Source organism: Rhinatrema bivittatum, chromosome 2 (assembly GCF_901001135.1).
Source record: "Rhinatrema bivittatum chromosome 2, aRhiBiv1.1, whole genome shotgun sequence".
Taxonomy (NCBI): Eukaryota; Metazoa; Chordata; class Amphibia; order Gymnophiona; family Rhinatrematidae; genus Rhinatrema; species Rhinatrema bivittatum.
Window position 1 is genome coordinate 205570334 of NC_042616.1, and position 13708 is coordinate 205584041.

The following is a 13708-nucleotide window of genomic DNA, read 5'->3' on the forward strand; positions in this document are numbered from 1 at the left end:
GTGAGGGACAGGCAGCTCCCCCCTGTCTGTGAAGCCAGCCTCTCACTAGTAATGCAGGGAGGGAGCTGTCTCAGACTTCACCATCCTCCCCCCCCCCCCCTCACCCACACACCATTCACTAGCTGGGACATGGGGGAAGTCAGGAGTGAGGGTCAGGCAGCTCCCCCCTGTCTGTGAAGCCAGCCTCTCACTAGTAATGCAGGGAGGGAGCTGTCTCAGACTTCACCATCCTCCCCCCCCCCTCACCCACACACCATTCACTAGCTGGGACATGGGGGAAGTCAGGAGTGAGGGTCAGGCAGCTCCCCCCTGTCTGCGAAGCCAGCCTCTCACTAGTAATGCAGGGAGGGAGCTGTCTCAGACTTCACCATCCTCCCCCCCCCCTCACCCACACACCATTCACTAGCTGGGACATGGGGGAAGTCAGGAGTGAGGGTCAGGCAGCTCCCCCCTGTCTGTGAAGCCAGCCTCTCACTAGTAATGCAGGGAGGGAGCTGTCTCAGACTTCACCATCCTCCCCCCCCCCCCCCCCCCCCCCCTCACCCACACACCATTCACTAGCTGGGACATGGGGGAAGTCAGGAGTGAGGGTCAGTCAGCTCCCCCCTGTCTGCGAAGCCAGCCTCTCACTAGTAATGCAGGGAGGGAGCTGTCTCAGACTTCACCATCCTCCCCCCCCCCTCACCCACACACCATTCACTAGCTGGGACATGGGGGAAGTCAGGAGTGAGGGTCAGGCAGCTCCCCCCCTGTCTGTGAAGCCAGCCTCTCACTAGTAATGCAGGGAGGGAGCTGTCTCAGACTTCACCATCCTCCCCCCCCCCCTCACCCACACACCATTCACTAGCTGGGACATGGGGGAAGTCAGGAGTGAGGGTCAGGCAGCTCCCCCCTGTCTGTGAAGCCAGCCTCTCACTAGTAATGCAGGGAGGGAGCTGTCTCAGACTTCACCATCCTCCCCCCCCCCCCCTCACCCACACACCATTCACTAGCTGGGACATGGGGGAAGTCAGGAGTGAGGGTCAGGCAGCTCCCCCCTGTCTGTGAAGCCAGCCTCTCACTAGTAATGCAGGGAGGGAGCTGTCTCAGACTTCACCATCCTCCCCCCCCCCCCCCCTCACCCACACACCATTCACTAGCTGGGACATGGGGGAAGTCAGGAGTGAGGGTCAGGCAGCTCCCCCCTGTCTGCGAAGCCAGCCTCTCACTAGTAATGCAGGGAGGGAGCTGTCTCAGACTTCACCATCCTCCCCCCCCCCCCCTCACCCACACACCATTCACTAGCTGGGACATGGGGGAAGTCAGGAGTGAGGGTCAGGCAGCTCCCCCCTGTCTGTGAAGCCAGCCTCCCACTAGTAATGCAGGGAGGGAGCTGTCTCAGACTTCACCATCCTCCCCCCCCCCCCTCACCCACACACCATTCACTAGCTGGGACATGGGGGAAGTCAGGAGTGAGGGTCAGGCAGCTCCCCCCTGTCTGTGAAGCCAGCCTCTCACTAGTAATGCAGGGAGGGAGCTGTCTCAGACTTCACCATCCTCCCCCCCCCCCTCACCCACACACCATTCACTAGCTGGGACATGGGGGAAGTCAGGAGTGAGGGTCAGACAGCTCCCCCCTGTCTGTGAAGCCAGCCTCTCACTAGTAATGCAGGGAGGGAGCTGTCTCAGACTTCACCATCCTCCCCCCCCCCCCTCACCCACACACCATTCACTAGCTGGGACATGGGGGAAGTCAGGAGTGAGGGTCAGGCAGCTCCCCCCTGTCTGTGAAGCCAGCCTCTCACTAGTAATGCAGGGAGGGAGCTGTCTCAGACTTCACCATCCACCCCCCCCCCCTCACCCACACACCATTCACTAGCTGGGACATGGGGGAAGTCAGGAGTGAGGGACAGGCAGCTCCCCCCTGTCTGTGAATCCAGCCTCTCACTAGTAATGCAGGGAGGGAGCTGTCTCAGACTTCACCATCCTCCCCCCCCCCCCCCTCACCCACACACCATTCACTAGCTGGGACATGGGGGAAGTCAGGAGTGAGGGTCAGGCAGCTCCCCCCTGTCTGTGAAGCCAGCCTCTCACTAGTAATGCAGGGAGGGAGCTGTCTCAGACTTCACCATCCTCCCCCCCCCCCTCACCCACACACCATTCACTAGCTGGGACATGGGGGAAGTCAGGAGTGAGGGTCAGGCAGCTCCCCCCTGTCTGCGAAGCCAGCCTCTCACTAGTAATGCAGGGAGGGAGCTGTCTCAGACTTCACCATCCTCCCCCCCCCCTCATCCACACACCATTCACTAGCTGGGACATGGGGGAAGTCAGGAGTGAGGGTCAGGCAGCTCCCCCCTGTCTGTGAAGCCAGCCTCTCACTAGTAATGCAGGGAGGGAGCTGTCTCAGACTTCACCATCCTCCCCCCCCCCCTCACCCACACACCATTCACTAGCTGGGACATGGGGGAAGCCAGGAGTGAGGGTCAGGCAGCTCCCCCCTGTCTGTGAAGCCAGCCTCTCACTAGTAATGCAGGGAGGGAGCTGTCTCAGACTTCACCATCCTCCCCCCCCCCTCACCCACACACCATTCACTAGCTGGGACATGGGGAAAGTCAGGAGTGAGGGTCAGGCAGCTCCCCCCTGTCTGTGAAGCCAGCCACTCACTAGTAATGCAGGGAGGGAGCTGTCTCAGACTTCACCATCCTCCCCCCCCCCCCTCACCCACACACCATTCACTAGCTGGGACATGGGGGAAGTCAGGAGTGAGGGTCAGGCAGCTCCCCCCTGTCTGTGAAGCCAGCCTCTCACTAGTAATGCAGGGAGGGAGCTGTCTCAGACTTCACCATCCTCCCCTCACCCACACACCATTCACTAGCTGGGACATGGGGGAAGTCAGGAGTGAGGGTCAGGCAGCTCCCCCCCTGTCTGTGAAGCCAGCCTCTCACTAGTAATGCAGGGAGGGAGCTGTCTCAGACTTCACCATCCACCCCCCCCCCTCACCCACACACCATTCACTAGCTGGGACATGGGGGAAGTCAGGAGTGAGGGTCAGGCAGCTCCCCCCTGTCTGTGAAGCCAGCCTCTCACTATTAATGCAGGGAGGGAGCTGTCTCAGACTTCACCATCCTCCCCCCCCCCCTCACCCACACACCATTCACTAGCTGGGACATGGGGGGAAGTCAGGAGTGAGGGTCAGGCGGCCCCCCCCTGTCTGTGAAGCCAGCCTCTCACTAGTAATGCAGGGAGGGAGCTGTCTCAGACTTCACCATCCTCCCCCCCCCCCCCTCACCCACACACCATTCACTAGCTGGGACATGGGGGAAGTCAGGAGTGAGGGTCAGGCAGCTCCCCCCTGTCTGTGAAGCCAGCCTCTCACTAGTAATGCAGGGAGGGAGCTGTCTCAGACTTCACCATCCCCCCCCCCCCCCCTCACCCACACACCATTCACTAGCTGGGACATGGGGGAAGTCAGGAGTGAGGGTCAGGCAGCTCCCCCCTGTCTGTGAAGCCAGGCTCTCACTAGTAATGCAGGGAGGGAGCTGTCTCAGACTTCACCATCCTCCCCCCCCCCCTCACCCACACACCATTCACTAGCTGGGACATGGGGGAAGTCAGGAGTGAGGGTCAGGCAGCTCCCCCCTGTCTGTGAAGCCAGCCTCTCACTAGTAATGCAGGGAGGGAGCTGTCTCAGACTTCACCATCCTCCCCCCCCCCCCTCACCCACACACCATTCACTAGCTGGGACATGGGGGAAGTCAGGAGTGAGGGTCAGGCAGCTCCCCCCTGTCTGTGAAGCCAGCCTCTCACTAGTAATGCAGGGAGGGAGCTGTCTCAGACTTCACCATCCTCCCCCCCCCCCTCACCCACACACCATTCACTAGCTGGGACATGGGGGAAGTCAGGAGTGAGGGTCAGGCAGCTCCCCCCTGTCTGTGAAGCCAGCCTCTCACTAGTAATGCAGGGAGGGAGCTGTCTCAGACTGGTATCAGGGTTAGGGCACCGTGTGCAGGAAGATCACAACACTCCTGGTATTAATAGGGATAGGGCACTGTAAGAGATGACTGTAGTAGATTGAATAAAGATCTGATGTTTCTGCTCTCCTCACACCAAACAAAAACAACACACAAGCAGAGAAGCCCTTCTTACAAAGCTGAGCTAGTGAGTTAAGTAGGAGGAAAAGTAAACATACTGGTGCCAGTGTGGCTACTTAAAAAATACACTTACCAACAATCAATTACATATATTTGAACTGTGTACAGTTCCAGCCAGGACCACCTTTCTAAAATGCACAGTGATTGGCAAATTCAACATGCACTAGCATTTCAGGTGCCTGCTAACAAAAATAATAAACAAACAAGTTCTAGTCACGTGAGTGCTGATCATTACATTACTTTTTTTGTCAAGCTTCCAACTGTTTCCATTTCACATCCCCCCAACCATATTGGTAACATCAATAGATAAGAGCACAGCCAGCCAATAGGAATACATACATACATATTCATTCCTAAGTGACCTTTACTGACCTGGGAAGTGTGAACACTTTGTTTCATTTTCTGTTGGTGTTCGTTAGTTTCCAGTTCCATTTCCCACCCCCCCCAACCATCACCTCAGTGGTAACCTTGGTAACATCAATAGATAAGAGGGCAGCCAGCCAATAGGAACACATATTCATTCCTAACTGACCTTCAGTGACCTGGAAAGTGTTTATTTGTATCATTTTCAGTTAGTGCGCACTAAATCGAGTTAGTGCGCACTAACGGGGAGTTAGTGCGCACTAACACGATTTAACAATTTTTAACGATAAATCGTTAGAATTTCTATTGTATCGTGTTCTATAACGATTTAAGACGATATAAACATTATCGGACGATAATTTTAATCGTTGAAAAACGATTCACATCCCTACTACTTAGCCAAAGAAGTCACTTATCTAACTAAATAATTAGCCAGATAGTCAGTGGGCAGACAGTAGTTATAACTGGGCAGTGCTACCTATCTGGTTAACTTAGCAAGATAAGTCACAATATTCAGTGTTATCTAGTAAGTTAATTGGATAAATTAGACATGGCCCATAGCAGGTCTAAATTTAGACAGATAAGCTTATCTAGCTAACTTTAATATTTATCTGGGCATATTCAGTGGCATTAGCCACTGCTAACTGAGTAGGTAGTGTTAAATATTGGCCTCTTAATTGATTATTTTGTAGTTAATTAGGGGTTCTATGTGGGTACCAAAAACCAGTGTTTATCAGCGTTTTCGCGGGACAGGTGCTGTTCTTGGTTATCTTTTTCGGCTGAAACAAATAGAAACATTTATGCAGCTGAAGAGTTGCTAGCATGGTAAAGGCACAAAACCAAAATGTAGGATGCAGGGTAGACAAATGGGGATGGGGGGGGGGGTGGAGGGTGAGAAAGTACTGAAGGAAGTGGTGTTTGTATAATAAACACTTTTTTTTTTTTTTACATCTGAGGTATTTTATCTGAGTTTTTCAGTTAAAATCTAAAATCAGAAGCCCTAAAAATAACATAGGTGGATTTGAAAATACACTCTAGGTGACCCCCCTGACATAAACATGCACCCAGGAATGAGGCCACACTTCCCAGTTCTACAGAGCACTGAACCACCAGAATCAGGTGAATTTTCAAAGGAGTTATATGTGTAAATGTAACAATTTTCAAAAGCCATTTACCCGCATGAAGTGCACTTAATGAGGATAAAACCTATTGACAGTTCAATGGTACATATTGTAGCAATTTTCAAACGCCTACTTACTTGGGTAAAGTGCATTTACATGTGGAAAGCCCAGCACTAAGGGCCAGATTTTCAAAAGGTTACGTGCGCCAGGACTATTTTCAAAAGGCCTGGCGGCGCTCGTAAAGCCCCGGGATGCGCGTAAGTCCTGGGGCTTACAAAAAGGGGCAGGGCAGGGGTGGTCTGGGGTGGTGCGGGGGCGGGGTTGGGATCGGGGTCAGCGGCTCCTGGAACAGCGGCCATTGCCGATTGCCATTTGCCGGCAATCGGCCGGCACGCGATCTCTGACACAATGGTAAATGGCCGCTGTGCCAGGAGTCGCTGACCCCGCCCCCGCACCACCCCAGACCATCCCCGCCCCGCCCCTTTCTGTAAGCTCCGGGACTTACGCGCATCCCGGGGTTTTACGAGCGCCGCCAGGCCTTTTGAAAATAGGCCTGGAACGTGTAACCTTTTGAAAATCTGGCCCTTAGTGCTGGGCTTTCCACATGTAAATGCACTTTACCCAAGTAAGTAGGCGTTTGAAAATTGCTACAATATGTACCATTGAATTGTCAATAGGTTTTACCCTCATAAAGTGCACTTCATTCGGGTAAATGGCTTTTGAGAATTGTTACATTTATACATATAACTCCTTTGAAAATTCACCTGATTCTGCCCAGAGGCAGGCGCAAAACGTAAAACAAAAGTTTTTTGGGGGTTAGAGTAGGGCTGGAGGGGGAAAGGTTAGGAGAAGGGGGTGGGAAAGTCAGGTTAGGGGGAAGGGAATGGGGGAAGGCTGTGCGGCTCGGCGCGCGCAGGGTGCACAATTGTGCACCCCCTTGTGCGCGCCGACCCCGGAATTTATAACTTCCATGCGCTTGCACACGCAAGTTATAAAATCTGGTGTACATGTGTGCATACCGGGTAGTGCGCACATGTACGCCCGCGCACAACCTTTTAAAATTTACCCCAATGTGCGTAAATGCCTTTGAAAATCAGGCTCATAGGGTGGGGGAACAACGGTTCTGTGATTTGGGGGCAGGAATATAGTTTCAGGACCACTTGGAGATCTACCAGTCCACTAAATAAATAGTCCACACCAAACAGAATAGAGCAATTTACTGAAGAATCCAGAATTTAGCAGAGTTACAAAAATTAAATACAGGCTCAGCTAAAAATCCAAAAAGACAGTTCTTCGGGTTATCACAATCATAAATACAAACACATTTTTTTATGCTGTTTAAGTTTTTTCTTCATCAAGAAAATCAATATATTCCTCTTCTTGTACAAACAATTATTCAAAACTGGTTGGCTTGATCCGAACAAAATCTTCTCCTGTTCTCTTTGGGTTGGATTTTCCTGAAATAGTACTTCACCCTTGCAAGAGAGACATCCTCTCCTATGAATCAATGAAAATCAAAGGCACTCAGACACTATCCAAGATGTACATCTATTTACTCCTCTAAACTCCTCATAGTGACTCCAAGAATCACATCTTAGACTCTCTCCCACATGATTCACCCCTTTAGGGATGAACCCTTGGTATCGATCAAGATGACCAGCACTCCCATAGAAACTCCCATTGCTAGAAGCTTCCTCTGTTAAAGAATAGAGAAAATGACATTCTGCTATTTAGAGATAGCATCTTTACACTATGGAATATTGACCTGTAATGCCATCCTCTATTAAGTGGCATGAAATCTGTCTGTGGGAAAAGCACAGATCTTTAAAAACATTATATTAACAAAAGAAAATAGTGCTGAGTATATGTGAGTGTATACAACAAGCTCCATATAAGCAAAAAAACATGTATTTTAAAGAAGGCAAGACAGACAGTAGGGATGTGCAGAGCAAAATTTTATGTTCATATTTTTTATGTCCGAAAGGGGGTCCCACTTGCGGCCAATATGGACATAAAAAAAATCCAATGAGTTGGGTATATGTACATATGTGCAAAAAAAAAATTTAAACCCCCTCACCCTCCTTAATCCCCCCCCCCAGACTTACCACAACTCCCTGGTGATCGAGCGAGGAGTGAGGACGTCATTTCTGCAATCCTTGGCGAGAAGCATGTGACGTCGGTGGCACGTCGAGTGACGCGGCGTCACGTGATTCCCGGCTCGTTCGCGCCGGACGGCTCGTTCGGCCCAAAAAGAACTTTTGGCCAGCTTGGGGGGGCCTCCTGACCCCCCCAAGCTGGCCAAAAGTTCTTTTTGGGCCGAACGAGCCGTCCGGCGCGAACGAGCCGGGAATCACGTGACGCCGACGTCACGTGATTCCCGGCAAGTTCGCGCCGGACGGCTCGTTCGGCCCAAAAAGAACTTTTGGCCAGCTTGGGGGGGCCTCCTGACCCCCCCAAGCTGGCCAAAAGTTCTTTTTGGGCCGAACGAGCCGTCCGGCGCGAACTTGCCGGGAATCACGTGACGTCGCGTCTGAGTGACGCGGCGCCACGTGATTCCCGGCGAGTTCGCGCCGGACGGCTCGTTCGGCCCAAAAAGAACTTTTGGCCAGCTTGGGGGGGTCCCCCAAGCTGGCCAAAAGTTCTTTTTGGGCCGAACGAGCCGTCCGGCGCGAACGAGCCGGGAATCACGTGACGCCGGCGTCACTCGACGTGCCGCCGACGTCACATGCTTCTCGCCAAGGATTGCAGAAATGGCGTCCTCACTCCTCGCTCCATCACCAGGGAGTTGTGGTAAGTCGGGGGGGGGGATTAAGGAGGGTGAGGGGGTTTATATTTTTATTTTGGCTCAACAATCGCGATTTCCCACATATCGAACATATCTATGTTCGATATGTGGGAAATCCGATCGTTTATGTCGAATCAATTTTTTAAGTAAAAAAAAAATATGAGTTGCGTTTTACTAATGCGGTCAATCCGAATGCACACCCCTAACAGACAGTGCTTTCCTATGAGTAGTGATACATCAACATATAATCTAATCAATATCTGAGTGTCTCTACCGCTAGTGCCTTCTCATCTTCTTTGGTGATATATTTCACCATTTGTGTGTCATATGACTCAGCTTTTTCGCATAGTGTAAAAGATGAGGATCAAGTGATATGTAACATTACAGAAAACGTGTGTCAATATGTAGGTCCCAGAGGTAAATTAAAATCCACTAGATTTTCTTTTTATAGGAGGAGACAAAGTAATCAAATAGAAAAATAAAAATACATGTATTGGTGGAAAGCATAATGAGCTAGAAGAAGGCCATACCTTCAAAACCATATAGATAGGGTGGATCCAGTCTAGGGAAAGGCTACCAAAATGGTACAGGGTCTATATCAAAAGTCCCATGAGATTAGATTTAAGTACCTAAATATGCATTCCCTAGAGGAGTAAAGAGACAAAAGGATATGATAGAGAAATTCAAATACCTCAAAGGTAAAAATTCGCCAGAAGCAACTGTTTTCAAAGGAAAGAATGTTCTAGAAAAAGAAGTCAGCATATGAAGCTCCAGGGGATAGACAAGATGAACATCTGAAGATATTTCTTCATGGGAAACATGGTGGATACATGGAACGGCTTTCTAGTGAAGGTAGTGGGGCCAAACATTGTAACAGAATTCAAGAAAAACATGAAATAAGCACATAAGATCCCTAGTTGTGAAGACCAGGAATAAAATTGAGCAGACTAGATAAATGTTTTGGTACTTACCTGCCATTACAGTATGTTTTTTGTGCTACTTCATAGATGCCTGAGAGAACAATCATCCTTTACTATATCTTCATTCCTGAGATGATTTCTATGTTATAGATATTTTGACATGTGTTCTTTTTATAATTTGATGTTCCCAGTAAAAGGCCTAATCCCTGTTTTGCAGGCTAGTGAAGGTCGAACCACTATTGTTATAGCTCACCGTCTTTCCACCATTTGGACTGCAGATCTGATAGTGGCCTTACAGGATGGCTCTGTGGTTGAAAAAGGAACTCATTCTGAGTTAATGGAGAGAAAAGGCGTATACTATTCACTTGCAACAGCACAGGTATATATAGGCTTTGCTTAAATATTATTTTTGTCATGCAATTGACTTGTCGCTTCAAAATTGCTCAAAATATCAGTTTGTCCATGACTTAGTTCATTTTCTTCCTTCTTTGGTCTTATTCCAAGTCTTCCTTTTTTTTTTGTCATAATAGGAGTTGTCTAGTGGCTAGAACATTGGTCTGTGAATCAGGAAAAGTCCGTGAACATAACTTCTTTCTCTGCCATTAACTTTCTATGTGACCTTAGACAAGTCACTTTATCCCATTTATATCCCAAAAATGCGGCATTTGTAGTAATTTAACTTTTCTGATCAACAAATGAAAATATAGGTATATTATTTCTCAGGTTTTGATACAATTTTTTTTAAATAATAGGTGCCCAATTTTTTACTAGGACTGCCCTACCTGTTTGTTTTTTTTTAATCTCTTTCCGAAAATCCATTCTTAAGTTGTTCATGCTGTATTTCTATTTCTACTTTATATACTGTGCATCACAGTTTGATATGTATATGAGATTCTAATTAAGATCAGTATAAAGCAGTAGGATGTCAAATTAATTAGATTAATTGTGATAAAAGCTGCTGAATAGGAGGTGGCTTTCAAAAGCTTTGGTCACCAAATCTCTCTTCACATATACAATAGGAAGTGTAAAAAAGAAAAATATTTTTTAATTGCAAACTGAAGTACTTGCACTCAGTCCCCTTCCTCCCTCCGAATATAAGTATACCTGACAAATATATTGGAGAAAACCATAATGAAAGCAGGAAAACTATACCTGCATGCACTTTTTTGAATAACACCACCAGCTAGAAAAGTTATATCTTGCTAACTTGCCTCAAGTGTTATTTATGAATAGGGAGGGCAATATTCAAAAGCCATTTCCATGCAGAAATGGGGCCTTTGAAATGTCCTATCCTATCTGCCGACAAAGTGAAGCATGCAGTGTGATGCTAAGGCACTGAACTTGACCCACAGCGAGGGTAGGGGTGGGGGTTGGGAAGGAGTTTGCAATTCCGTGTGAATGTTTGTATTTCCGAACATGCATGCATACGTTTACTCGCCAAAAGAGGTGCAACACTTCTGGTGTGTATTTTCTTGGGCGGTTTTCAAATGGAAAGAGAGCTCTTTGAAAATCGGCATAAAGTCTGCTGGCAAAAATATCCGCAGACTTTGTACTTCAGCCTAAACCCAGTAAGAAGTTAAACCTCCGATTCATGTTTTTAAATGCGCCTTAATCATAACACTTTAAACTGGATTTGTTCCTAGAGGCTATTGGAATTTCTGGCTGTTCCGACTTGTTGAGATTCTGCCTGATAGATGCTGGTCCAGGGGTTTTCTCAAATATCCTTTTTTTGAATCAGGAAGGAATTTATTTTTCGGGGAACATAATTGACTTAAATTGTGCAGGGTTTGAGGCCTTCCTTGGAACATCCCAAAATATTTATTGATTAAAAGTAGTTTGAAGCAAATTAAGCTAATAGGAAAGAAAGACCAGTATCTTTTTCAAAATAGTCATCTGACAAGCTAAACGTACAAAGGATCTGAGAAAGAGGAGAATAGGGAAGCTGAGGATAGCAAGGAAGGTAATCAGGATAGTAAAGGTAGAACTGGAGGAGCAGGAGGGAGAAGTAAAGGGAGTTCATACCATTGAATATTAACCTCCTAGCTTTACTCAGTAGCATATCTGAAGTTAGAGTCATTTGTATCAGTGATTTTGCTATTGAATTGTTAACCGTGATCCTGATGCTCCAATTCGAAACCGTACAGTGGTTCTCAACCCTGTCCTGAGGACCCCCCCAAGCCAGTCCGGTTTTCAGGATATCCACAGTGAATATACATGAGAGAAAATTTGCATGCACTGCCTCCATAACATGCAAATTTTCTCTCATGCATATTCATTGTGGATATCCTGAAAACCCGACTGGCTGGGGGGGTCCCCAGGACAGGGTTGAGAACCACTGCGTTAGAAGGAGGAGGTTTATACTGGAGAAAGAACTATATCAGGGAGGCTGGGAAAAGCAGCATGCTTTTAATATCCTTGAGAACCTTTTCTAGAAAGAGAGTGCTGTAAAATATAAGAAATGGAGCTGTGAAATTCACCCATTGCCTCTCTACAGAAAAACCTGGACCTATGTATACTGTACCTGCGGAATAACATTGTAAATAGTTTCCTAACAGGCTGATACTGTAAAGTGTGCTCAGCTGAGCACACTGTTTAACTCAGGTTGAACGCACGTTTTGGATGTGCGTCCACACCCCTTATACAATAAGGGGCAGATTTTGAAAGGGTTATGCGCATAAGATACGCGCGTAACCCCCGAAAAGCTGCCCCTTCCACCACCTGCAGTGCTGAGCCTATCTTGCATAGGCTTGGCGGCGCACCCAAGCCCCGGGACGCGTGTAAGTCCCGGGACTTTCCTGGGGGGGGGGCGTGCTGGGGGTGTTGGGGGGCATGTCGCGGCCGGTGCGTCATCAAGGGACATTCCAGGGCGGGGCCGTGGGTGTGGTTTCGGCCCAGGGGGTTCCGGGGGCGTGGCTGCGGCCTCCGTATCAGCCCTGGACTGGAACATGGTGCGCCGGCAGCCGGCCGGTGCGCGCAAGTTACGCAAGTGCCAAGGGTTACGCAAGTGCCAAGGGTCTCTGAAAGGGAAGGAGTAGAAGGCATCTACTACTGTAAGTCACAACATGTTATTTATTTATTTATTTATTTTAACATTTTTATATACCGGTAGCCGTTTACACATCATACCAGTTTACATGTAACAACAAGGACAAGCCAAAAAGAGGTATATCTTTTACATGGAACAGAGAACAGTTAATAAAATAAGATATAAACAATAACGGAAAACTTTGGTTAGGAGGTCATAGATAAAGGATGAACAGTTAACATAAGTTCTTAGAGCAAGGGCAGTTAAGCGAGGAGGATGGTAATAAATATTTAACAGTTCATATAGGTTAGAAGAGGGTATTTACAAAGCGAGGGTTTGTTAGCAAACCGGTGCATAAGGAGAGGGGTGTACAGGAACGGGAGATGATTTGACAGGCCTTTAAAAGCTGGGGAAGAGAATGCTGTGGTGGGAAAGATTAGTGATGAGTGCATCACTGAGACCAGAACAGGGGGGAGCACTTCATTGGGAGCATTTAAAATACTACAGAGAGGTTTGTGGCATTAAGGTCTTTAGTTGAAGGCCTGTAGAAATAACCATGTTTTTATTTTTTTTTTTGAACTTTGGTGTGAAAGTTTCAGTGCGTAAATCGTGTGGCATAGAGTTACAGAGGGAAGGGCCAGCTAGGGAAAGGGCTCTTTTAGAAGTAGAGGAAAGTCTGAGTTTCAGGGAGGGTGTGTGTAACGTTCCTTGGAGGACAGTTCGAATTGGTCTGGCTGAGACATGAGGTCGGAGAGGGGGATTGAGCCATTGTGTATTGTCATGTGTAATAGCTTTGTGGATGATGGAGAGAACTTTGTATTGAATTCGTGAGGTGACAGAGAGCCAATGTAGGTCTTTCAGAGTAGGTGTAATGTGGTCTCTCTTTTTGGTATTCATGAGGATACGAGCTGCAGCATTCTGCAGAAGTTGAAGGGGTTTGATGATCGTGTTGGGGAGACCAAGGAACAAGGCGTTGTAATAGTCCAATTTAGAGAAAATAAGAGCCTGGAGTACAGTACGGAAGTCAGAGTCATGCAAAAGGGGTCTGAGTTTTTTTACAGTGAGCAGTTTAAAGTAGCAATCTTTGAGTATAGAGTTAATGAATGGTTTTAACGAGAGATGACTGTCAATAATGGTTACGAGGTTACGAGTGTGAGGTGAAAAAATAGTGGGGGGAGTAGAGGGAGGGATGGTGGGGGGGCGGAGATGACGATGAGTTCGGTTTTTTTGGGGGTTTAGAGCGAGGTGCATATCAGGATGGAGTTGGTTAATGGAGGACAGACATGAATCCCAGGTTTGGAGGGCTTTCTGGAGAGTTTGAGTTATGGGGATGAGAATTTGAACGTCATCTGCGTAGATGAAGT

The 13708-nt window shown here is 48.1% G+C and overlaps 1 protein-coding gene across 5 annotated transcripts in view; it reads left to right on the forward strand.

The window, feature by feature from the left end:
- Positions 1 to 13708, forward strand: part of LOC115084331 (ATP-binding cassette sub-family B member 5-like) — a 210913-nt gene that overhangs the window by 126178 nt on the left and 71027 nt on the right. For all 5 annotated transcript variants that reach the window (XM_029589048.1, XM_029589050.1, XM_029589051.1 and 2 more), the window contains one exon: positions 9537 to 9698. In XM_029589048.1, the coding sequence (XP_029444908.1) occupies positions 9537 to 9698 (162 nt within the window). The remainder of the gene's footprint in view (positions 1 to 9536; positions 9699 to 13708) is intronic.